Below are 27,916 nucleotides of genomic sequence, written 5' to 3' on the forward strand. Positions count from 1 at the left end.
TGCATATATTATTCATTCATTCATTTATTATCATTTACACTGACAAATTGTTTTTCAATGGGCGTGATGGCCGTGTCCAAGTGTGTGTGTGTGTGTGTGTGTGTGTGTGGAGGGGGGAAGGGGGGAGGACACTCTATCAAATGACAAACGTTAATTCAAAAGACAAAAAAAGAATGAGGACATATCTGTGAGATCTACATCCAAACATGGAAATGATTTAGGAGTCTAGTTAGCTGTTATCAATTACTCCCTCTCGTCTTATCGGGTCATTAACCAATTTATGACCTTCCCCCTTCCCCTATCTCCCATTCTTAACCGAGTTGGTTTTTCATTCCAATGGAATTTCTTGTGAAGTAGACTATATTTTTCCCCCCGTTTTCTTAGCTGAGGTAGGAACCAGGCAAACTGACCCCCAAACCCCCTTTACTTGTTATTTCCACCCCCAGGAAGAGTGCAATAGCGTCATGGTGTAATGTGTAATAAAATTGTGACTTAAATGATTGTAGTGTGTGTATTGATCACATTCCTCTGCATATATATATATATATATATATATATATATATATATATATATATATATATATATATATATATATATATATATACACACACACACACCCACACACTTCACAAAGAGCGCGATATGGAACCCCAGCTTATGATTATAGTGTTGGCATCAAACACCACAATCTACGTTTTCTATGCAATGAAGGAATACACCGTATACTTAAGTAATTCACTTATAAAAAAGATATGGCATAAGACTTTAGCAATGATATTATCTGCCCTCCTGTGCTGATGGAATGCAGGAGTTGAAGACAATGTTCTCATGTCTCTTTTTCTATTATTTATATTCTCTCGTTTTTTTTTTATTTTTGATTTACCTCTTCAACACCCCACTCCCAAGAACACATCATGATATCCCTCCCCAAAGTAATTAACTCCAAAAACCTCACATTAACTTCACCGTCATTCACCTAAGCCATCACTTGTCTAATAACGTTGAGACAATTAACAAATAAAAGAATAATCTACCATAATATATCTAAATATGACTTTATCTTTTCGTAATCTATTTATATGTAAAGGTAGTAGAATCTATCATTATTTTCATTATGGGAAAATTAAACTCGGGTTGTGTAAAGCCATTTTGCAGTCAAGGTAATTTGTGGTCTGTGTTTGTGGCCAAATCACTGCTGAGCAAACCTCGTCACTCTCCTTTGTGCCACAATTTCGACAACAGATTCCATTTCTTCATAAATGATTTCCTTCAAACGTCAATACTCGTAATTCTACCCAACATATATCAAGTTCGGACGTCGCCTTGCACGTAAGGAGGAGTTCGAAAAATTCCTACATTAATCTCCACGAAGCTCAAAAATAAATACATTCCTTTATAGCGAAAGTGTTGAACAAAACTATATTCATATTTCAAAATATAACTCCATGTATACCAATAATCAAAATGAATGGAGCTATTTTGTCTCTTCAAAATTCAAATCCAAAAAAAATTACTGCCATTGTGAATGTATGACGCCCTGTCAACCGTCGGGTTAATACGTCATCATTCCAGCCCAGACCGTCGCCTGAGATGGACGTCTCCACCACCTAAAGGTAATAAAAACGTATTTTCTTCTAGTAATTTGTAATTGGTTGTTCTATTGAAATATCTAATAACCATGTGATGAACGGCCTCAAAAGTACATAGCTGTATTTTGGCAGTTTGTAGTTTCATGTTTCCACGATGGTATATATATATATATATATATATATATATATATATATATATATATATATATATATAAGCTTCACCCCACAATGTAAAACAAATTCACTTCATTGGATGTTTTTGTTCGAGTCTAACTTTACAATCATATTTACTCATTTCCCTCGGATATGTGTATATGATCATGAATAATACAAGCACGACTTTGAATGCATAATTACAGAATATATTGTTAAAAAAAATTATTCATTGTCAATTTGCTTTCAATATTTAGTTTTCCCCCTAGTGGATTTGTTAGCGGAAACGTAATTGGTGGATGGGGGAGACTGTAAATATAGGGGCTGACCAATCAGGTGACAGCAAACAAAAGCCAAACAAAATAGTCGTTTATTATTGACTAAAACTTTTGTTTTGCTTGTTTATACGATTTTGTAATGTTTAGATTGTTTGTTTATATGAGTTTTCTGTTATTCTTAATCGTCTGTCCTTTTTTTGTCCGTTGCGTGTTGTTATGAACACCAAAAGCAGTTTGACAAATAGTCAGATTTTCACAGCACTTACGAACTTGTGTACCAACGTTGGACTATATATATATATATATATATATATATATATATATATATATATATATATATATATATATATATATGATTTCTACATTAAGACAGTTCTGGTGTTCACCACGCCAGATAGAACACTGAAAGTTGTATTTAAAGAATTTATTAACTGGTACAGATCTAGAACTAACAATAATGGTAGAGTTGGTTATTTGGTAGACATTCCATTGTGAGAAGAGGAACAGCAGGCGAAGTCGGGCATTCGTAAATGAGGCGTGTTATTCTAAGGGGGGGGGGGCTTTCTTAGCCCCCCCAGAGTGTCGTATCCTTAAGGGGTGGGTGGCGGCTGGGGCTATCCCCCCTCCCCCTCCCCCCTCCTCCCAAATGCTCGTTATACATTATTGGAGAACGATGGTCATCTTCGTTATACATAGTTCCTGTAGAACGGTGGATACCCAGATAACAGCGTTTGGGGGGGGGGTGGAAGGGGGTTAAAGGGGGGGGGGAGAGAGAGAGAGAGGTTAGAGAAAGCAAAATTAATGCTATGGGGTTTGGGGAGGCAGGGAGGGGCGGGTGGTTTAGGGGTTGGAAAGGTCATGATTAATGCAATGTGGTCTAGCAAACCAGCAAGGCTGATGGCATTAACATACACCACGTCACATAAGGAAGAAATGCTACGGAAATAATTCCCCTTGAGGAGGAGGGAGGGGGTAGGGAGCGACTAGATTGGGGGGGTAGGAGAGGGAGGGGGAAGGTGGCGACGGCTGCAACCCCCCCCCCTCACCCCCACCCACCAAGTGCTAGGCATTTACGTATTTTCTTTTCTCTTTTTCAATAAATCGTTAGTTTGTCCCTCGTACCAGTTAACGCCAGCCTAGAGAGTTGGTCATTTCTGGTCATGTTGTTGCGTTCTCTGTTTAAAGTCATCAGACCTGGGTTGTGTGGTTGAGGAGGAAGCCAACCACCCACCTACCTTTAACGAGGCTGTTACCATCGTCATTTGATAAGGGGGGATAATTAAGTCTCATATATATATATATATATATATATATGGCTGATTCATGTGAGAAACTGCAGAAGCTGGTGACTGAGTTTGGTAAAGTGTGTGGAAGAAGAAAGTTGAGAGTAAATGTGAATAAGAGCAAGGTTATTAGGTACAGTAGGGGTGAGGGTCAAGTCAATTGGGAGGTGAGTTTGAATGGAGAAAAACTGGAGGAAGTGAAGTGCTTTAGATATCTGGGAGTGGATCTGTCAGCGGATGGAACCATGGAAGCGGAAGTGGATCATAGGGTGGGGGAGGGGGCGAAAATTTTGGGAGCCTTGAAAAATGTGTGGAAGTCGAGAACATTATCTCGGAAAGCAAAAATGGGTATGTTTGAGGGAATAGTGGTTCCAACAATGCTGTATGGTTGCGAGGCGTGGGCTATGGATAGAGATGTGCGCAGGAGGATGGATGTGCTGGAAATGAGATGTTTGAGGACAATGTGTGGTGTGAGGTGGTTTGATCGAGTAAGTAACGTAAGGGTAAGAGAGATGTGTGGAAATAAAAAGAGCGTGGTTGAGAGAGCAGAAGAGGGTGTTTTGAAATGGTTTGGGCACATGGAGAGAATGAGTGAGGAGAGATTGACCAAGAGGATATATGTGTCGGAGGTGGAGGGAACGAGGAGAAGAGGGAGACCAAATTGGAGGTGGAAAGATGGAGTGAAAAAGATTTTGTGTGATCGGGGCCTGAACATGCAGGAGGGTGAAAGGAGGGCAAGAAATAGAGTGAATTGGAGTCATGTGGTATATAGGGGTTGACGTGCTGTCAGTGGATTGAAGCAAGGCATGTGAAGCGTCTGGGGTAAACCATGGAAAGCTGTGTAGGTATGTATATTTGCGTGTGTGGACGTGTGTATGTACATGTGTATGGGGGGGGGGGGTTGGGCCATTTCTTTCGTCTGTTTCCTTGCGCTACCTCGCAAACGCGGGAGACAGCGACAAAGTATAAAAAAAAAAAAAAAAATATATATATATATATATATATATATATATATATATATATGGTGTCTTAGCTACGTCTCTTGGTTGTATACCAACTATTATATTTCTCTCTTGCGTCTCCCCTGATGATGTGATTATTACACGAAATTGCACTTGGGAACTTATCGTGTTTCATTTCCCCGTGGACTCATAGGAATATATATATATATATATATATATATATATATATATATATATATATATATATATATATATATATATATTTATATATATATATATATATATATATATTCTGTAATCCTGTGGTATATGGGTTTAGCGGGGTTTAAGATCTTTTTTATCTTATTTTTTATGGCTTTCATAGTTTGAAGGCTTTAGTACAATCCTGTAGTGTCTAAATGCTATGTAGGTGGATATAGATGTAGTAACACAGCTGTGTGCATGATATTACATCAGTGTTTATGAGATATTTGGATATATTCGGTATGATATACCATCAGCTATAGTATACACACACACACACACACACACGTGGCAATGAAAACTTTAATATACCTATATGGCTTTGTTTACTGTATTTAAGGTTATTACTCATGATAACTTCAAAGGTCGAATTATCCTTTACCTTGTTATAAAAGTTTACTAAGTATTATTTTTTCTTATGATTTATAGTCTGGGCCCCAAAGTTAAATAACTTTGCATTTTCGTTAATTCAAAATCCATTTTGCCTTGTCTATTATGGCCACCCAACCACCACTGAATCTTCAGTCAGTTCAGGCTGTCTTTCTCTCCCAATGATGTGCCGTGGGCAAACTTTAAGAGATTCTGTAGGTGACCCCACAGGTCATTATTGTCTGTAGGTCATTGATGTAGATGAAAAAAAAAAATATATGGGGACCCAGGACTAAGCCTTGTGGAATACCCAGTAGACACATGAAGCTTATCAAATACTTACATATCTAATGGCATTCTTTCCCTCTGTTGGGAAAGCCAACCGGAATCCAAAACCAATTTTGATCACCTGTGATGTGAGGTGTAATTAAATCTGTAATCAACTTGGTCATTTGCATAAAGCTGGTCGAAACTCAGCCAATAATGTCAGAGGACATTTTGGATCCTTAGTCAAATACACCAAAATATTCAGTAGGGATTTGTTGGTAGATCCAAAATATTGACTAGGTTTTGTGGGTAAATCCAAAATTTTGATTAGGTTTTGTTGGTAAATCCAAAATATTGTCTAGGTTATGTTGGTAAATCCAAAATAGTCTAGGTTTTGTTGGTAAATCCAAAATTTTAAATAGGTTTTGTTGGTAGATCCAAAATATTGTGTAGGTTTTGTTGGTAAAATCAAAATTTTGACTAGGATTTGTTGACTAGGTTTTGATTTTAAAATCAAAATATTGACTAAGTTTAGTTGGTAAATCCAAAATATTACTAGGTTAGGTTGGTCAATCCAAAATACTGATAAGGATTTGTTGGTAAAAGACCTGCTATTCCGGTGAGCACGTTGATCTAAATTGATATTTAACTATTTTAGCCCTTAATACTTCAGTTTCAAGCGAAATTAAGTAAATAGGGCATTAGTTCAAAGCCCATCTCCCTCCCTGCAATAATCTGGTGATGGGAAAGCTAATTACCTGCTGTCTATTTCCAATATTTTTATAGTAGATATCGTCTGGCCCTGTTACTATGTCTGGATTTAATGTTTTTATGAATACAGCGCTGGTGGCTGATTCATGTGAGAAACTGCAGAAGCTTGTGACTGAGTTTGGTAAAGTGTGTGGAAGAAGAAAGTTAAGAGTAAATGTGAATAAGAGCAAGGTTATTAGGTACAGTAGGGTTGAGGGTCAAGTCAATTGGGAGGTGAGTTTGAATGGAGAAAAACTGGAGGAAGTGAACTGTTTTAGATATCTGGGAGTGGATCTGGCAGCGGATGGAACCATGGAAGCGGAAGTGGATCATAGGGTGGGGGAGGGGGCGAAAATTCTGGGGGCCTTGAAGAATGTGTGGAAGTCGAGAACATTATCTCGGAAAGCAAAAATGGGTATGTTTGAAGGAATAGTGGTTCCAACAATGTTGTATGGTTGCGAGGCGTGGGCTATGGATAGAGTTGTGCGCAGGAGGATGGATGTGCTGGAAATGAGATGTTTGAGGACAATGTGTGGTGTGAGGTGGTTTGATCGAGTGAGTAACGTAAGGGTAAGAGAGATATGTGGAAATAAAAAGAGCGTGGTTGAGAGAGCAGAAGAGGGTGTTTTGAAGTGGTTTGGGCACATGGAGAGAATGAGTGAGGAAAGATTGACCAAGAGGATATATGTGTCGGAGGTGGAGGGAACGAGGAGAAGAGGGAGACCAAATTGGAGGTGGAAAGATGGAGTGAAAAAGATTTTGTGTGATCGGGGCCTGAATATGCAGGAGAGTGAAAGGAGGGCAAGGAATAGAGTGAATTGGAGTGATGTGGTATACCGGGGTTGACGTGCTGTCAGTGGATTGAATCAAGGCATGTGAAGCGTCTGGGGTAAACCATGGAAAGCTGTGTAGGTATGTATATTTGCGTGTGTGGACGTATGTATATACATGTGTATGGGGGGGTTGGGCCATTTCTTTCGTCTGTTTCCTTGCGCTACCTCGCAAACGCGGGAGACAGCGACAAAGTATAATAAATAAAAATAAATAAATATATATATATATATATATATATATATATATATATATATATATATTTTTAATATCATTTGATGTCCATTTGATCATTATCAGTGGTCAGAAATATGGATTTTCGATGGTAAACACATAGTTGAAATACCTTTTCAGAAGGATGGCATGGCTGTTTGTTAGAATTTCACTGTCATTTGATAATGGGCCTGTAGTACCCCATGTATATTTTTTCCTTCTAACAACTTCAGAATAAGTCATTTAATTCTCTGCTCATGCAGCCTCGCTGATACCCAGTCAGTTATTATTTTACATGAGTAATTATGTAATTTATCGAGGTCAGCTTATTTAAGATCATAGCATGATTTATCGGTCAGTTTATCTATATAACTCGCTACCATCATGCTGTTTTGAAATTAACCCTCCGATGTATTACATTTAATATAACTAATGTAATCGCCCCTATATAGCTTTTTTGCTGACCACAAGTCATTCAAAATGCTCCTGTTTGAGGAAAACATCACTTTCTCTTATCTCCTCTCATTGGTCCTCGTACCATATAATTTGAGAAATCACAATCCCGTTAAATCATTTAATCTGTTTACCCTTTACTCATTTGTTATAATATCCCAGTGTATGTTGGCAATGCTTAAAATCTTCCATATTTTGTCTTCTGCTAAAGATGTCATAGTACAAAACTCTATCATTTTCTTCACAAAGTTTGGGGATGTGGCTGTTCCCTGATCTAAAATTTATTTTGGATGTTTTATTTATGGGTTCAGTCAGTGTGCAGCAAATCGCATGCCTCGACATTTGATGGTAAAACCTCGTTGGCCCTTGAAGTGACGCGTGTCAAGGTCAAAACACCATCACCTGATTTATAAGGGTCTATATTTTTGTGAGAATGTATTATACCAAATGTTTGCTAACCCTAGGAGTAGATATTTCTTTGCGGAGTTTACCCGGGTCTCTGATATAGACAAAATGATGTCAGTTCACCTCAGTGAGCAGTAAATACTCATGTGAGCATAAAACGTGGGTATAATGGATCCTGGGATGTGTTCTCTCTCTGTTTACAGCTATGTAGATTGGAAAGTGTGGCTTGTGACTTGTCTGGGGAGTGTGTGTAGGTGCGTTTGTTTGTGTGTGTGAGGGGTTGGGGTTCATTTATGTCGACCATTTCCCATGTCAGCGAGGCAGCCCCAGTAATACACGAAGAAATGGCTTCATATGTTTACATCCCCACTTTTGGTGTCATGTGCAATGCACTGAAACCAGAACCCCTGTCCACAACCAGGCCCTGGGATAGGGAAGAATGGGGACTTCCCACATATTTCCTGCGTGACATCGAAGGTGACTGAAGGAGGTGGGAGTTGGGAACTGGAACAACCCCCCCCCCCCCCTCCCCCCCACTCTCTTCTTTTAGTATCTGAAAGTTGTAAAATGAGAAAGAGCCAAGTGAGGAGTGCTCGTCTTCCGTGAAGGCTCAGGTTAGGGTGTCTGTGTGTGGGTAGGTAGTATGATTCAAAAGAGCGGCCTGGATGTTCTGGCTCTAAGTGAGATAAAACTCAGGGGTAAAGGGGGAAAATGATTTGGAAATGTTTTAGGAGTAAAGTCAGGGGTTGGTGAGAGGACTAGAACTAAGGAAGGAGTAGCACTACTCCTGAAGCAAAAGTTGTGGGAGTGTTTGAATGAGTGTGTTTAAGGAAGTAAACCCCAGACTGATGTGGGAAATAATGAAAAAGAATCACTGAAATGGGTGATTGACATTGCTAATGCACCTGGAGCAAGTAGGAGGAATGAGGAAGAGAGGCAAATGTTCTGGCAGGAGCCGAGTGAGTGTGTCAACGCAAGAGATGGATGATTAGAGTGTGAGAGTGGGTTATGTTACAGTTGAGGGTATATGGGGGCGTGGGATACTTAGTGTTGTGAATGAAAATGGTGAAAAAAATGTGGAGTTGTTTGCTGAAAATGAACTGGTGATTGAGAATACCTGGTTTAAGAAGAGGATGACCGTGGAAGAGTATTTAGCAAAAGGTAAAATGTTGTACGTAGCTTTTATGGATCTGGAGAAAGCACATGACAGAGTCAAGTGGAATGCTTTGTGAGATGTGTCAAGGATATGTGGTGTAGGAGTACAACTGTTGGGTGTTGTGAAAGCCTTCTGTAGAAGAGCAAGTGTGTGTATAAGAGTGGATGGAGAGCTGAGCCAAAGTTTTGGGATACGTGTAGGTGTGAGGCAGGGCTGTGTGATGTTGCCATGGCTTTTTAATATGTATATGGATGGAGTGATAAGAGAAATGAAAGAAAAGATAGGGAAAAGGGGAGCAGAGATGGCTTGTGGCGGTGAGATATGGTTGCTAGTGGCAGTCCTGTGTATGGATGTTACTGTGTTGTTTGCTGAAAGTGAAGAGGAGTTGCATAAGGTTGTGAGTGTATTTAATATTTTGTGTAAGCATAGGCAGTTGAGGGCAACTGCAAGTAAGAGTAAAGTTATGGCATTTGAAAGGAAACATAGTGAAAGTATAGATTTTGTAAAACTAAGTACAGTGAAAGAAGAAAGTGTACTAAATTGTGCTGCAGATATTGGGGGGGGAGAAAAACTGGAACAAGTGAGAAAATTTAAGTGTCTGGGAGCTGTCTTGGAGTAGTGTGGCAATATGGAAGGAGAGATAAGGGAGAGAGCAGTATAAGGTAGAAGAGTCATAGGGTCCCTTAACAGAATAATGAAGGGTAGAGGTGTAAGTATGGAAGTGAAGAGAGGATTAAGGGACAGCATAGTCCTTCCAACCCTGACCTCTGCAGCTGAAATGTGGAATGAGTCACTGAGGTCGAGAATCCAGGCTGTGAAAATGAGTTATTTGAGAAGATCATGTGGTGTGACTAAATGGAATAAAGAAAGAAATGAAAGGGTGTATAAGAGATGGGATATGGCAAGAAATGCAAAGGGAGTGAATTGTGGAGTGGTAGAATGGATGAAATGTAATAATTTGAATTAATTTGGGCATGTGGAAAGAAGGCAAGACTGGGAGTTTAAAAGGAGAGTATTTGATAAAACAATTAAAGGGGGTTGATGTGTGTGGAAGACCACCTTTGACATGGGCAAATAGTGTGGAGGAATACTGGAGGGAGAGAAATAGTGGAAGAATGTGTGGAATGGTGTATGCGAGGGAGGCATGTAAGGACAGGGATAAGTGGAGACTTTTGCTGTTGCCACCCCTTGATGGGAGTTCTCAGGAGGAACAGGCATCAGAGATATGAATATAGATAGATAGAAGAAGAATGGATTTGTATGTAGCATTTATGGATCTGGAGAAGGCATATGATAGAGTTGATAGAGATGCTCTGTGGAAGGTATTAAGAATATATGGTGTGGGAGGAAAGTTGTTAGAAGCAGTGAAAAGTTTTTATCGAGGATGTAAGGCATGTGTACGTGTAGGAAGAGAGGAAAGTGATTGGTTCTCAGTGAATGTAGGTTTGCGGCAGGGGTGTGTGATGTCTCCATGGTTGTTTAATTTGTTTATGGATGGGGTTGTTAGGGAGGTAAATGCAAGAGTTTTGGAAAGAGGGGCAAGTATGAAGTCTGTTGGGGATGAGAGAGCTTGGGAAGTGAGTCAGTTGTTGTTCGCTGATGATACAGCGCTGGTGGCTGATTCATGTGAGAAACTGCAGAAGCTGGTGACTGAGTTTGGTAAAGTGTGTGGAAGAAGAAAGTTAAGAGTAAATGTGAATAAGAGCAAGGTTATTAGGTACAGTAGGGTTGAGGGTCAAGTCAATTGGGAGGTGAGTTTGAATGGAGAAAAACTGGAGGAAGTGAAGTGTTTTAGATATCTGGGAGTGGACCTGGCAGCGGATGGAACCATGGAAGTGGAAGTGGATCATAGGGTGGGGGAGGGGGCAAAAATTCTGGGGGCCTTGAAGAATGTGTGGAAGTCGAGAACATTATCTCGGAAAGCAAAAATGGGTATGTTTGAAGGAATAGTGGTTCCAACAATGTTGTATGGTTGCGAGGCGTGGGCTATGGATAGAGTTGTGCGCAGGAGGATGGATGTGCTGGAAATGAGATGTTTGAGGACAATGTGTGGTGTGAGGTGGTTTGATCGAGTGAGTAACGTAAGGGTAAGAGAGATGTGTGGAAATAAAAAGAGCGTGGTTGAGAGAGCAGAAGAGGGTGTTTTGAAGTGGTTTGGGCACATGGAGAGGATGAGTGAGGAAAGATTGACCAAGAGGATATATGTGTCAGAGGTGGAGGGAGCAAGGAGAAGAGGGAGACCAAATTGGAGGTGGAAAGATGGAGTGAAAAAGATTTTGTGTGATCGGGGCCTGAACATGCAGGAGGGTGAAAGGAGGGCAAGGAATAGAGTGAATTGGAGCGATGTGGTATACCGGGGTTGACGTGCTGTCAGTGGATTGAATCAAGGCATGTGAAGCGTCTGGGGTAAACCATGGAAAGCTGTGTAGGTATGTATATTTGCGTGTGTGGACGTATGTATATACATGTGTATGGGGGGTGGGTTGGGCCATTTCTTTCGTCTGTTTCCTTGCGCTACCTCGCAAATGCGGGAGACCGACAAAGTATAAAAAAAAAAAAAAAAAGAACATATGAAACTGTGCATAATAAGTGAGGTATATGGAAGGCAGGTGTTATTGTATTATTTAGTATTGATAGGTGTGCAAAATATAGACTCCTGGATGTGAATGTGCAGAAAGGAGTGGATGGTGGGATGCCTGATCATTACTTGGGGAAGGTGAGGTTTTAGATTTATGGAAGGTTTAGGAAAAGAAAAATTACATGAATGGGAAGAGGGTAGTGAAAGTAAGTGAGCATAGAAATAGGCTTGTGTGAAGAGATACCAGGAGAGGTTGAGTGTAGAATGGCAAAATATGAGAGTAAACAAAGCTAGGATATACTGGGAGGTATCTAGGGAAGCAGTGCTGGCCTGTGCAAAAATAGTATGTGGCTTGCGTGAGGTGGGAGGTGGGTAGGTTAGAAAGGGTAGTAAGTAGTAGAATGAGGAAAGTAAGTTTCTAGGGAGGGAGAAAGTGCAAGTCATTGGGAAATATGCATGAAAAAGTGGCAGAAGGTTGAGAAAATGATGCGGTGGCTGAGAAAGAGGGCAAATCAGAGTTGGAGCAAGCAATTATTGGCAAACTTCTAGGAGAATAAGAAAATGTTTTCTAAGTTAATAGTTCTCTGTTCTTAACGCTACCTCGCTAACGCGGGAAATGGCGAATAGTTTGAAAGAAAGAAAAAAGTCTGTGTTTGTACATATATGTGTACATTGAGATGTATGGGTATGTATATTTGCGTGTGTGGACGTGTATGTATATACATGTGTATGGGGGTGGGTTGGGCCATTTCTTTCTTCTGTTTCCTTGCGCTACCTCGCAAACGCGGGAGACAGCGACAAAGTAAAGTAAATAAATAAATAAATAAAGAGTAACTGGGTTTGTCTGCAGAAGTGGTGCAATTCACACCAATGTATGTTTGTAACACTGATCCTGAACAGTGGAATGTCTTGCAAATTGAAAGTTATTGATTTTCTGGATAGTGGAAACTAAATTCAGTGAAAGGTGAGACGAAACATAAATTTATATGGGGTATTGCAAGGGAAGTAACTGAATATGGTAAATGCAGCGCTCTGAACACTTAAAGCAAACAGATAAATGAGATAAAGGAAACTTAAGTACAAAGAATGGTCAACAGGAAAGATAAAGGCACATAAAGGACATTAGGAATATGTTTAACTATGTGAACAAAGCACCACAGAGAAGGAATCTGCAGTATACACATTATACTGTGGAGTAGATTCTGCATAAGTCATCCAACTGCTGTATAGTTGTAGGTGCACATGGGATATGAAATGACTTGAATTACCGAAACTAAATGTTTATCTTTCCAAAACTAGTTCAGGTTATCTTTCAAAAAACTGGATGATTCCAAAACCAAAAGCAATAGTACATTAAAGCATATTTACATTAAGAAATATTAGTACTTTCAGAGACATTTCTACAAACCATCAAATACGTTAAGAACAGAGAACTGGGCCTTTGAGGGAATATCCTCACCTGGCCCCCTTCTCTGTTCCTTCTTTTGGAAAAAAATGAAAATAAAAAAAAAATAATGAGAGGGGAGGATTTCCAGCCCCCCGCTCCCTCCCCTTTTAGTCGCCTTCTACGACACGCAGGGAATACGTGGGAAGTATTCTTTCTCCCCTATCCCCAGGGAGGACAAACACAGACACGTACATATATACACATGCACACCATTCACACTGTCTGCCTTTATTCATTCCCATCGCCACCTCGCCACACATGGAATAACATCCCCCTCCCCCCTCATGTGTGCGAGGTAGCGCTAGGAAAAGACAACAAAGGCCCCATTTGTTCACACTCAGTCTCCAGCTGTCACGCAATAATGCCCAAAACCACAGCGTGTGTGGACGTGTGTATGTACGTGTGTATGGGGGTTGGGCCATTTCTTTCGTCTGTTTCCTTGCGCTACCTCGCAAACGCGGGAGACAGCGACAAAGTATAAAAAAAAAAAAAAAAAAAAAAAAAGTTAATAGTGTGCAAAATATAAGAAAAGAAATGGGAGTATCAGTGGAGGGGGCAGATGAAAAAGAGGTAACAAGAAGAGATGATGTGAAGATGAAAACGATTTAGTATTTTTAAGTTTTTTTTAATGTGTTTGATAAAAGCTTGGCAGATGTGGGATGTTCCTGATGAGTTTATAGAGAAGTTTTGGGTTTTCTCCCACCTTATCCACATTATTCTTTTCTAAGTATTTTGTTCATCCTTTCCTATCTTCCTGTACTTGTTCCTTGCTCTCGCTCTCTTTTTCCTAGCAAAAGCTGGCTGGCTGGAATGTTGCCTGTATCTTCATCACTGCACATCTGGAAACTCATTTGCTTTTTTTACATCTTTTATTTAAGCAATCTTCACTCTTTCTTAACATTCTCTCTGTAGTTGAGGCTAGAGGTTCCTTCGTTGTGAACTAAACAGAACCTCTTACCACATTGCCCTGGTTCTTGGCTACTGAAACCCATTTTCCGATCATCATTACAATAGAAGTTGTTGAGGTTTGTGTTGTTTCCACAATTATATCACTTTATGTCTTGTATCACATCTGCTCATTTAATGTCCTCATTTACCACAGTCAAACATGGGCATTACATGATCACTTTTTCCAAGTGGTTTCAAATATAATGTCAATATCCATGGTATTATGTCTGAAGATAAGATTTGACACTAATGGTGGATGAGTCCTTCTCATCGTATTGTGATTGTTGACATATTGGTATAGGAAATTTTCCTGTATACCCTCTAAAGACTTGTGTTTCCATGGCTCCCCATCACCATGAGAATGCAAACTCTTCCTGTCTATTTCTTTAGAACAATCTTCCATTATCAGTACTTTGCCATCATTAAGAACTACATTTTACTGCTTCCTTTTACTATTCTGGTTGTTCCTTTATTGATATATTGTATATATGTTTTGGAGACTCCTTCTTCTGTTTCCCATTTTAGAAAGTTAATACAAGGAGGGGAGGATTTCTGGCCCCCCGCTCCCGTCCCCTCTAGTCGCTTTCTACGACACGCGAGGAATACGTGGGAAGTATTCTTTCACCCCTATCCCCAGGGATAATATACATATATATATACATATACACATACACACACATACACATACATACGCACATACACACACACACACACATACATATATATACATATGAAAAATGTAAGAAACAATTTAGAAAACAAACTTTTAGCTTGAAATGAATGAAAAAAAATGAATGTCACATAATGGTTCAACCTCTGGCTATGGAAAAGGAAATGTACAATTTATTCACACAAACGTCAATAGCAGTTCTCATCAATTTCACCACTGTGTCAATAAGCTTCAATGTCTAAGCTACATTTTTCTCCAACTTCACTATTTTCTTGTCAAAAACACCATGCATGAAAACTATCACTCCATTAACACAACTATAAACATTTACTTCCCCTTTAAAATCAGTGATGGATTGCGCAAAAGATGCTTGTGGCATGAGAAGAGTGGGAGGTGGGCTGTTTAGAAAGGGTAGTGAGTGGTGGGATGAAGAAGTAAGAGTATTAGTGAAAGAGAAGAGAGAGGCATTTGGACGATTTTTGCAGGGAAAAAATGCAATTGAGTGGGAGAAGTATAAAAGAAAGAGACAGGAGGTCAAGAGAAAGGTGCAAGAGGTGAAAAAAAGGGCAAATGAGAGTTGGGGTGAGAGACTATCAGTAAATTTTAGGGAGAATAAAAAGATGTTCTGGAAGGAGGTAAATAGGGTGCGTAAGACAAGGGAGCAAATGGGAACTTCAGTGAAGGGCGTAAATGGGGAGGTGATAACAAGTAGCGGTGATGTGAGAAGGAGATGGAATGAGTATTTTGAAGGTTTGTTGAATGTGTCTGATGACAGAGTGGCAGATATAGGGTGTTTTGGTCGAGGTGGTGTGCAAAGTGAGAGGGTTAGGGAAAATGATTTGGTAAACAGAGAAGAGGTAGTAAAAGCTTTGCGGAAGATGAAAGCCGGCAAGGCAGCAGGTTTGGATGGCATTGCAGTGGAATTTATTAAGAAAGGGGGTGACTGTATTGTTGACTGGTTGGTAAGGTTATTTAATGTATGTATGACTCATGGTGAGGTGCCTGAGGATTGGCGGAATGCGTGCATAGTGCCATTGTACAAAGGCAAAGGGGATAAGAGTGAGTGCTCAAATTACAGAGGTATAAGTTTGTTGAGTATTCCTGGTAAATTATATGGGAGGGTATTGATTGAGAGGGTGAAGGCATGTACAGAGCATCAGATTGGGGAAGAGCAGTGCGGTTTCAGAAGTGGTAGAGGATGTGTGGATCAGGTGTTTGCTTTGAAGAATGTATGTGAGAAATACTTAGAAAAGCAAATGGATTTGTATGTGGCATTTATGGATCTGGAGAAGGCATATGATAGAGTTGATAGAGATGCTCTGTGGAAGGTATTAAGAATATATGGTGTGGGAGGCAAGTTGTTAGAAGCAGTGAAAAGTTTTTATCGAGGATGTAAGGCATGTGTACGTGTAGGAAGAGAGGAAAGTGATTGGTTCTCAGTGAATGTAGGTTTGCGGCAGGGGTGTGTGATGTCTCCATGGTTGTTTAATTTGTTTATGGATGGGGTTGTAAGGGAGGTAAATGCAAGAGTCCTGGAAAGAGGGGCAAGTATGAAGTCTGTTGTGGATGAGAGAGCTTGGGAAGTGAGTCAGTTGTTGTTCGCTGATGATACAGCGCTGGTGGCTGATTCATGTGAGAAACTGCAGAAGCTGGTGACTGAGTTTGGTAAAGTGTGTGGAAGAAGAAAGTTGAGAGTAAATGTGAATAAGAGCAAGGTTATTAGGTACAGTAGGGGTGAGGGTCAAGTCAATTGGGAGGTGAGTTTGAATGGAGAAAAACTGGAGGAAGTGAAGTGTTTTAGATATCTGGGAGTGGATCTGTCAGCGGATGGAACCATGGAAGCGGAAGTGGATCATAGGGTGGGGGAGGGGGCGAAAATTTTGGGAGCCTTGAAAAATGTGTGGAAGTCGAGAACATTATCTCGGAAAGCAAAAATGGGTATGTTTGAGGGAATAGTGGTTCCAACAATGTTGTATGGTTGCGAGGCGTGGGCTATGGATAGAGATGTGCGCAGGAGGATGGATGTGCTGGAAATGAGATGTTTGAGGACAATGTGTGGTGTGAGGTGGTTTGATCGAGTAAGTAACGTAAGGGTAAGAGAGAGGTGTGGAAATAAAAAGAGCGTGGTTGAGAGAGCAGAAGAGGGTGTTTTGAAATGGTTTGGGCACATGGAGAGAATGAGTGAGGAGAGATTGACCAAGAGGATATATGTGTCGGAGGTGGAGGGAACGAGGAGAAGAGGGAGACCAAATTGGAGGTGGAAAGATGGAGTGAAAAAGATTTTGTGTGATCGGGGCCTGAACATGCAGGAGGGTGAAAGGAGGGCAAGAAATAGAGTGAATTGGAGTCATGTGGTATACAGGGGTTGACGTGCTGTCAGTGGATTGAAGCAAGGCATGTGAAGCGTCTGGGGTAAACCATGGAAAGCTGTGTAGGTATGTATATTTGCGTGTGTGGACGTGTGTATGTACATATATATGGGGGGGGGGGTTGGGCCATTTCTTTCGTCTGTTTCCTTGCGCTACCTCGCAAACGCGGGAGACAGCGACAAAGTATAAAAAAAAAAAAAAAAAAAAAAAAAAAAAAAAAAAAAAAATGTTTTGGAGAATTACAATGCTTTGGAAGATTATTTAATATCAACACCACTATGCATTTCTCTCCTACAGTTACTGCCTCAATTATGTATTATCTGAATAGGTCAGCTTTCCCTAAACCTATCCACATCCAGGCTTCACAGACCTTTCATTGGTTTACACCAGTACAGCACATTGTTCCAATTCACTGTATTCCGTGCATGCTTGTCATCCTCCTGGATGTTAAGGCCTTGATCACTCAAAATCTTTTTCACTCCATCGTTCCACCTCCAATTTGATCGCCCTTTTCTCACTCATTTGTTCCACGTGTCCAAAGCATTTCAACACACCCTCTTCTGCTCTCTCAACCACACTTTTTATTGTCAACCTTTTCTCATTTGTTCCTTGTGTCCAAAGCATTTCAACACACCCTCTTCTGCTCTCTCAACCACACTTTTTATTACCACACATCTCTTTCACCCTTACATTACTTATTTGATCAAACCACCTCACACCACATATTGTCCTCAAACATTTCATTTCCAAAACATCCACTCTCCTCCATACAACCCTATCTATAGCCCATGCCTCACAAACATATGATATTGTTGGGACTAATATTCTCTTTTTCCACACATTCTTCATCACTCCCAGAACGTTTGCCCCCTCCCTTGCTGTATGACTCACTTCTGCTTTTATGGTTCTATTCGCTGCCAAGTCCATTCCCAGATATCTAAAACCCTTCACTTCCTCCAGTTTTTCTCCACTTAAACTTACATCCCAACTTACTTGTCCATCAACCCTGTTGATCCTAATAACCTTGTTCTTGTTCACATTTACTCTCAACTTTCTCCTTTCACACACTTTTCTAAACTCAGTCACCGACTTCTGCAGTTTCCCACTCGAATCAACCACCAGTGCTGTATCATCGGAGAACAACAATTGACTCACTTCCTAGGCTCTTTCATCCTCAGCAGACTGCATACTCATCTCCCTCTCCAGAACTTGCAATTACCTCCCTAACCACCTCATCCACAAACAAATTAAACAACCATGGGAACATCACACATCCCACATGAGTTTACATTTTCTCCTATTGGAAGTAGCACAGCCTCAGGCTACAGTAGCCTTTAGAAAGGTCCTGGGTAACAACAGGACTCTCACAGATTTGGAAATAGCACAGCCTTTGGCTATAGTAGCCTTTAGAAAGGTCTTGGATAACAGCAAGACTCTCACAGATTTGGCTTGGGTTTAATTACATGTTACGCATCCAGTGTAAACCATGGGGAGGTCTGTGGGGCCTGTTTATGGATAGGGAGTTATAGTTTCAGTGCACTACACACAACAGATAAGGAATGGATGTGAGGAGATGCAGCCTTTCTTTGTCTGTTTTCGGTGCTGCTCACTACTGTGGGACATGGCAATCAAGTATGAAAAAATGTATTTATTTGTTTATTCATTATGCTTAATCACCGTTTCCCTCATTAGTGAGGTAGCACAAGGAAACAGACGAAAGAATGGCCTAACCCATCCATATACACATGTATATACATAAACGCCCACACATACACATATATATACCTATACATTTCACCGTATACATACATCACAGGCATATACATATATACACATGTACATATTCATACTTGCTGCCTTCATCCATTCCTGTTGCCATCCCACCACACATGAAATAGCATCCCCCCGCGAGGTAGCACTAAGAAAAGACAAAAAAGGCCACATTCGTTCACAGTCTCTAGCTGTCATGTGTGATGCACCAAAACCACAGCTCCCTTTCCACATCCAGGCCCCACAAAACTTTCTGTGGTTTACCCCAGACGCTTCACATGCCCTATTTCAATCCATTGACAGCACGTCGACCACAGTATACCACATCATTCCAATTCACTCTATTCCTTGCATGCCTTTCACCCTCCTGTATGTTCAGGCCCCAATCACTCAAAATCTTTTTCATTCTATCTTTCCACCTCCAATTTGATCTCCCACTTCTCCTCGTTCCCTCTACCTCTGACACATATATCCTCTTTGTCAATCTTTCCTCACTCATTCTCTGCATGTGACCAAACCATTTCAACACACCCTCTTCTGCTTTCTCAAGCACACTCTTTTTATTACCCTTTCATTCCCTACACGATCACACCACATATTGTCCTCAAACATTTAATTTCCAACACATCCACCCCCTCTGCACAACCCTATCTATAGCCCACGCCTCACAACCATATAACATTGTTGGAACCACTATTCCTTCAATCATACCCATTTTTGCTTTTTGAGATAACTTTTTCAACTTCCACACATTATTCAACGCTCCCAGAACCTTCGCCCAATCCCCCACCCTGTATCTCATTTCTGCTTTCATGGTTCCATCCACTGCTAAATCCACTCCCAGATGTCTAAAACACCTCACTTCCCTCAGTTTTTCTTTGTTCAAATTTACCTCCCAATTAACTTGTTCCTCAAACCTACTGAACCTAATAACCTTGCTCTTATTCACATTTACTCCCAGCTTTCTTCTTTCACATACTTTACCAAACTCAGTCACCAACATCTGCAGTGTTTCACCCGAATCAGCCACTAGTGCTGTATCATCAGCGAACAACAACTGACTCACTTCTCAAGCTCTCTCATCCACAACAGGCTGCATACTTGCCCCTCTCTCCAATACTTTTGCATTCACCTCCCTAACAACCCCCATCCATAAACAAATTAAACAACCATAGAGACATCACGCACCCCTGCAACAAACCGACATTCATGGGGAACCAATCATTTTCCTCTCTTCCTACTCGTACACATGCCTAACATCCATGATAAAAATTTTCACTGCTTCTAGCAACTTACCTCCCACACCATATACTCTTAATACCTTCCACAAAGCATCTCTATCAACTCTTATCATATGCCTTCTCCAGATCCATAAATGCTACATACAAATCCATCTGTTTTTCTAAGTATTTCTCACATACATTCTTCAAAGCAAACACCTGATCCACACATCCTCTACCACTTCTGAAACCACACTGCTCTTCCCCAATCTGGTGCTCTGTACATGCCTTTACACTCTCAGTCAATACTCTCACATATAATTTCCCAGGAATACTCAACAAACTTATACCTCTTTAATTTGAACATTCACCTTTATCCCCTTTGCACACTGGCACTATGGATGCATTTCACCACTCCTCAGGCACTTCACCATGAACCATACATACATTGAATATCCTTACCAACCAATCAACAACACAGTCACCCCCCCCTTTTTTTTTTATAAATTCCACTGCAATACCAGCCAAACCTGCTGCCTTGCTGGCTTTCATCTTCTGCAAAGCTTTTACTACCTCTTCTCTGTTTACCAAATCATTTTCCCTAACCCTCTCACTTTGCACACCACCTCGACCAAAACACCCTATATCTGCCACTCTGTCATCAAACACATTCAACAAACCTTCAAAATACTCACTCCATCTTCTCACTTCACCACTTCTTGTTATTACCTCACCATTAGCCCCCTTCATGGATGTTCCTATTTGTTTTGTCTTACGCACTTTATTTACGTTTATAATGGTTAATTGAAATTATGAACTTAAGTGTATAGCAGATTCATCCTCAAGGCTTTTAAATTGAATGAACATTTAGATAGTTACTATATAGGTCTGCAATGAATCACATGTTATTTATATCATTTATTAATAAAATGGAGCAAGCGCAATATACTTTTGACACCATGGTCCTCCTTTTGGGCAGATCCAGACAAGTCACATTTGATCAACTCTTGCATTTTAGGGAAAGAGAATACAATATGCATCTCTTTTTGCACCTACATTCAAGAGCATCAAAAAGGAGAGAAAAATACATATTCAGGACTAAAACACCTGTAACAAGATCCTGCCCTAGAGTGACATAAACTGTTGGATCCCAGTAAAGTGCTGCCATTTGGCACAAAGTGCTTTTATACATGACTGGAATCTTTTACACTCATAATTCTCAGTACTAAAACAGTAGATTCGCAGAGATATAGTTTAGACCTGTCTGAATTGTTTGCATGGGATAGCTGAGACTGACGTTTTTACTGCAGATATCATAAAAAGGAATTCAACGTAAAAATGTCCAACCCGAGAACAGAAGCACACTTGCTGGATCGCCTGCATGTGAAAACTGGTCCATGATTATTGCTGTTATGTATGATTACCATAAAGCTTCATTTTGTGAAAATCCACCAATGGACGGCTACAAATGAGTCAACAACACTCTAAGGACACTTAGTGAGATATTGCACTACTCTGTTCGATGAATTTCTAGTAGTGGTATTGCAACAAATAAGCAATTATCAAGGACCTGCCAACGTGCTTTAACTAGCTGGTTAGAGTAGGATAGTATAGTTCGCTTGGACCAGCCAGACACATGCTCATGGTTACACACACATATATACAATGGATTTATTTACATTTTACAATTGCTAGGATAAAAATTCAAACTCGTAAAATACGCAAGTGAGAGTGTAGTAAGGGCTCGAGTCATGACAATCTTGCAAGAATTTACAGCACACGGATTCAGCCTCAAATGCGATATTCAGAATATGAGTTATCCTAAGATTAACCTATTAGTAATTACAATGTACTAACATAACAAATTCTTGACTTTACACCAAAAAAAATAAAGGTAAAGTAACAATTATTCATAGGTACAATAAAGGGATAATTTTTTTATTTGAAATGATATGATTCAGCAAAATAGGTCACAGAAATTATTTGGAATGCTGGCCTCAGCACTCTCAAGTTAGTCAATAATAGGTATAAAAAATACACTGGTATATATATATATATATATATATATATATATATATATATATATATATATATATATATATATATATTCATATATTTATATATATATGACAACTCTTACATCAAAAATAAATAAATATGAAGCTGCCTTGAGCAAATGCCAGTAGATTCCTCAAGTCACTTGTGACCTTTTTTGCTTTTGAGAAGATATGCACCATGCTAGTAAGGACACTCCTGCCTCCAACTCAGCTGTCCCTACTTTAGCCAATTATACAAGCACCTCTGAAAATTAGAGGAAAAGCAGCATAAAATAATGGCATATAGCCATTGTGGATTTTGGCCTTAGTCTTGATCTCTGCAAGAGAGAGCAATAGACAAAGTATGAACTGGGAGGTAAAATTAGATACATCAGTATTTCTCATGAGTATTTTCCATTTTGCAAGGATTCAGATTTCTTAGCAGGGTTCCCCCACAAATCTTCAGCAGTTATCGATCCACTAAAATCTCAACTTTTGTATTTTTTTGTATTTTTTACCAACTTTATCAATAAAAATTTAAAATAAGCACCAATAGATAAATCAGCACATATAAATACCTCTAAACCACTAGTAAGATCAAATCATTTAGGACAAGGAAAGAATTTTGATATACAAAACTCTGCAGTTCTTTACAACTGCCGAGTAACTGCCAAAAGCTAATGGGTTTACACTCGTCATATATCAGGCATGAACCGAAAGATGTTCAAGAGAAGAAATTCCTGGAGGCTGCTCTACTGGAGGCTTCCTTAGAGTGTTGCTCGCTCATGTCACTCAAGGAGTCTGTGTCCTAGGGAGATAATGGCATAAAGATTAGTTACAGTAGCAGAAATTGGAAAAATAAATAATTTCCTACAGGGCAAAATCTGCCAGGTGTGGGGAATAATGACGCATAAACATATAGAACAGTATCTGGAAATTTAATTTCAGAAAGCGGGGTGGGGGGAACATATTTATATCCGGTAAGTGTACAAGTAAAGGTTGTGTTTGCTGTTAAGTGTAGAGGAAACATTAGCTTCCTAAATTTAGATGTAGAAATTTATCTTTGAAATCATGATAAAAATGCTTGGATGATGGATCCTCACCTAAGCTTCTTGTTTTTCCAAAGATAATTTACACAATATTACAACAAAAGCAAAGATACTGTAAATTCAAGGACAGTATCTGAAGTATGTAAACATCGATTTGGATACTTGCTCGACATGATGGCCATGATATTATTTACAGACACCAAAATCTTTAATATTTCAGCATTGTCAAATGAACAACTTGTGTTTTTCATTCCAATTTGATAATCATACAAAGGAATTTACAGAAAGAGCCTGTCAAACCAAAAAGTGGAACTGATTATTTAGGTCATCAGTCATTAAAGATGTTGATAAGGTGCTCACAAATTATGAATCTGAGATGAATCAGAAATGTCTCAGAATATATTATATTCACTAATTTGTTTTCTGACGACTAGCTACATATTTCACAAACTATCATTATCAAACAATGAGTTTGTGTGTCAGGGAGTCGCATTTTATTTTTATCACAGATTTTGTCAATAGGTACTGTGAGACACGACAATGATAATGAACTGCTCATTAACTTACATCCACAGGAAGTATCTGAATTCTAGATGCATGATGCTTGGTACATCATCAAAGAAAAATGTATATTGTTCATCAGAGTTTATCTGTGCATTGTGCATCAGGGACATTGTTGTTTGGTTTCAAATGGGACAGTTTTCCAATACAGTTATGTCTGTCATAGAGAAATATGAAAAAAACATCTGAAAGATAAGAAGGATATAACTCACCACTTCCATGAAAGAAAGATCCCAATTTCAAAATCATAATTTTATACATGCACAAACTACAGTGACATAGGGGCCAAGAGGACAGTGTCATGTGAGAAGGTAACTTACACGGACAGGTCGGTACAGTTCTGTCTGCGGGTAGACAACGGTGGAGCCACCATCCCGTTCTGCCATCATCTGGTGTTCCTACAGACAAGAAGGAGGAGGAAGAGGTGAAGACAGGATGACAGTGGTGCTAAGAGAAGGCTGAGTTGTGCTAGACTTACCAGTCTGGCACAGGAGCTCCTCTACAAATGACTGAAATATATCTGTGTGGTCTGTGGTCTGGTGTATTTATAACTCTCTGTGCCCATTTTATTTATGTAGTGATATTAATGATAGAGGAGTGTTATCACAGTTATTATTCAAATTATCATCATAACTCCAGGCCCAGTCTGGTGCAGTACAACTCTAGCATCTCTGCATTACACAAGCCTTCAGAAGAACTCTCAAGGAACAGTATAGGCACAGAGAAGACACACTCACATAATTAATATTTTTCTGGTAAGAAAGATACAATAGGTGTATGCATGATGTGCCCTCCATGCAAGGATTAGGTAGGGACTCATCAAATCATGTCATGGTAATAGTATGCAATGCAGCCTTTTACTTCAGTGCTATGGGATGAAAAGTGTGAATGAAAATACAAGCTAAAAGGGATAAAAGTAAAGAAGCTAAGAATTTCAAGGATGTAAAGTTTAACCCCTTTGGGAGATAAAATGAAAGGCTGAAAGATGAAACAGGACAAGATGCAGCTGAGGTTGTGGGAGGCAGCTACAGTATATTATTAGAAGCTGCCTCAGAGCTGTAAAGAGCTGTAGATATAAATTGTGTAAAGGAAGAAATACCATGGTAGAATAAAGTTTTAAAGTGGGAGAATGATCGAAGAAAGAGTTTGAAATGAGAAGAATCTCCTAAAAAAAAAAGAGTAAAGATGAGTGGAGAGCTCAAGAAATAAAAGCTATAAACTTGGCATATAAGAATAACAGAAAAGTATATGAAGTTCTTAGAGAAGGACCGTCTGAAAGTTTTGAAGAGGAATAAAGATGAAGATAATGTTACGAAATGATAGATGATGATTTTAAGAGAATAAAGTGTATTGGTATATTGGTATTAAAGGTATGAATTCACAAATGGGCAACAGGCCACTACAATGGAAGTATGATAAGAATGGTGAAAGAAATGAAGAACTGAAGTGGAACTAATACAGCTCAAAGTCAATTTGGAAAGTATATGGAAGCATGGAATAGTGGTCACCTGGCCTGATGAGCAGTTGATGGTTGTAACTATTCCAAATGTATAAAGGAGAGGGGATAGGGGAGAAAGAATACTTCCCACGCATTCCTCACGTGTCGTAGAAGGCAGCGAAAGGGGACGGGAGCGGGGGGGGCGGGAAACCCTCCCCTCCTTGTATTTTAACTTTCTAAAAGGGGAAACAGAAGAAAGAGTCACATGGGGAGTGCTCATCCTCCTTGAGTGAGGAAAGATTGACCAAGAGGATATAAGTTCCTGTCAGAAGTGGAGGGAACGAGGAGAAGTGGGAGACCAAATTGGGGGTGGAAAGATGGAGTGAAAAAGATTTTGAGTGATCGGGGCCTGAACATGCAGTAGGGTGAAAGGCGTGCAAGGAATAGAGTGAATTGGAACGATGTGGTATACCGGGGTCGACATGCTGTCAATGGATTGAAGCAGGGCATGTGAAGCATCTGGGGTAAACCATGGAAAGTTCTGTGGGGCCTGGATGTGGAAAGGGAGCTGTGGTTTCGGTGCATTATACATGATAGCTAGAGACTGAATGTGAACGAATGGGGCCTTTGTTGTCTTTCCCTAGCGCTACCATGCACACATGCGGTGGGAGGGGGTTGTTATTTCATGTGTGGCGGGGTGGCGATGGGAATGAATAAGGGCAGACAGTGTGAATTATGTATATGTGTATACATTATGTCTGTGTGAGTATATATATGTATACGTTGAGATGTATAGGTATGTAAATTTGCGTGTGTGGACATGTATGTATATACATGTGTATGTGGGTGGGTTGGGCCATTCTTTCGTCTGTTTTCTTGCGCTGCCTCGCTAACACGGGAGACAGCGACAAAGTAAAATAGATAAAAAATAATAAATAAATTTGATTATATTAAATGGATTAATGAACTTATTGTAGGTGCAGGTCAATTATCTATGGTACTTGATACAAACAAGAGGTATATTAGTTTATCAATCAATTTGTCTGATTCCAAGCATAGGTAAGAGTCATTTCTCAATCTTGTGTGCATGATATCTTGAAACTGGGTGACTGGTTACATACTAAGTTAGTTACAGATACATTGTATAAATGAAAGAGTTTTAAAAGCTGACAGGCAGAGGATAAAGTCATAAAGACCTGGGTGCTTAGATGAAACTAAAAGCTCAATTGTATGATTATGTAGGGACCAAGCTTGTACTAAAAATTGCAAACATATTTTTACATATGATTACATTTTTGATATCAGCAGTCAATGTTCCAGGTCAAAAGCTCTAGTGCACTAAAATGCTAATAAATGGTTATCGACCTAATATCTGAAGATGATTATAAGATGTAAACCAAATTCATACCACAGATACAACCCAGACTTGATTATGTTTTTGAGGTCTGGAGTCAAATGCCTAGGTTATAAGGTCTTATGCACAAAATGGTATTTAATGTCTATGTACACAGAATCTCATGACTAGGTTTATTGATATAAACCAAGTTTATGCTTGTGATGCTTGATAAAAAGTTCTACACCTGATCAAGTTTTGAAAGTGAAATGTGAAGTCAATGACAGCAAGAATACAAAAAGTTTATGCATTTTATGTTTTAATAACAGGTTATCTTGTACATAGGCAGGTAACAGATAATGTTCTAGGGAAAGACATTAAAGTGCATGCAGCATTTCTGGATTTGAAAGTTAAAGTTAACAGGAAAGGTCTTTGAGAAAATATGGTGTCCATGTAAGACCAGTGAATGCTGATAAGAGATTTTAGAATGCAAAAAGTGCATACATGAACATGCAAGGTGATATGAGTAAGTGGTCTGAAATAAAAGTGGTCTCAAGGTTAAGGTCACTAAGGTCGTTTGATGTCTTTATGGATGGGATATCATGTCAAATGAGAGACAATGGGGTGACTTGTTATGAGTGCTTAGGACAATGCTAAGACTAATTTCAAGTATAATTAAGATTATAGCTTCTGCAAGAGATGGGCTGTCACAACATCATATCAGTTACAGTGGTAAAGAAACAGGGGCTGTAATTGATTTTAGATTCTTTCACATAAAGTTTAATGAGGATGGTATTAGGGAAAAGCTGATGCTGAAAGTACAATTCTGTAAAGGAGAGAAACTGTAGGTTCAACAACACGTGCAGTGAATAAAGACACTTATATGTGGCACTAGCCTGATGCATGAATGTGAAACCTAAGTAAATATAGGTCAAATGTAAAAGAGATGGAAGACTTACCAATATATTATAGATGAAAGTAGAAAGATTTAAAATTATCTAACAAATCAACAAATACAGTCCATACTGAATAACAGAGATAGTGTAAAGTTTGCAAGAGTTAGAATGATGTGTTGTTTAAAGAAATTATTGGAAAGAAGCATATGCAAATGTTTTAAGTTGAAAGATCATGAATATATGATAGAAAAAATGACCAACAAGATAGTCAATACAGTAAGACAGTTGAAACCTAGACTGTGGGAGATATGGATAAATGCAGTTAAGGGAAATTATTAGAGCTAAAGATGTATCAGGTGAACATGCTTGGCGAATATGCGATCAGGTACATTGGTTTACTGTTTGTTTTTTTTTTGTGTGTGTGTGTGTGTGTTTGAGAGGAGGTTAAGGATGTTAATGAAGATTATGATCTCTTATGACAAAACAACTTAGCATGCGGGGTTAAAACTAGGAAGTAGTATTTATATCAGCATGGCAGATCATGTTTCACTCAAACACAGTGGATGTGGGTTGTAGATGTGTATAACTAAACTATGAGACTGAGTGCACTTGATCCATTCCATGTAGATGAGAATGAAATGTAATACA

The 27,916-nt window shown here is 39.4% G+C and overlaps 1 protein-coding gene across 1 annotated transcript in view; it reads right to left on the bottom strand.

The window, feature by feature from the left end:
* Positions 1-20,860: 20,860 nt before the first annotated feature.
* The window catches only part of LOC139751453 (uncharacterized), a 178,916-nt gene continuing 171,860 nt past the window's right edge, over positions 20,861-27,916 (bottom strand). Inside the window, 2 exon segments of the mRNA XM_071666872.1 lie at positions 20,861-22,799; positions 23,922-23,999. Of these exon segments, the coding sequence (XP_071522973.1) occupies positions 22,716-22,799; positions 23,922-23,999 (162 nt within the window). The 3' untranslated portion in view covers positions 20,861-22,715.

The sequence above is a fragment of the Panulirus ornatus genome, chromosome 11, assembly GCF_036320965.1.
Source record: "Panulirus ornatus isolate Po-2019 chromosome 11, ASM3632096v1, whole genome shotgun sequence".
Lineage (NCBI taxonomy): Eukaryota > Metazoa > Arthropoda > Malacostraca > Decapoda > Palinuridae > Panulirus > Panulirus ornatus.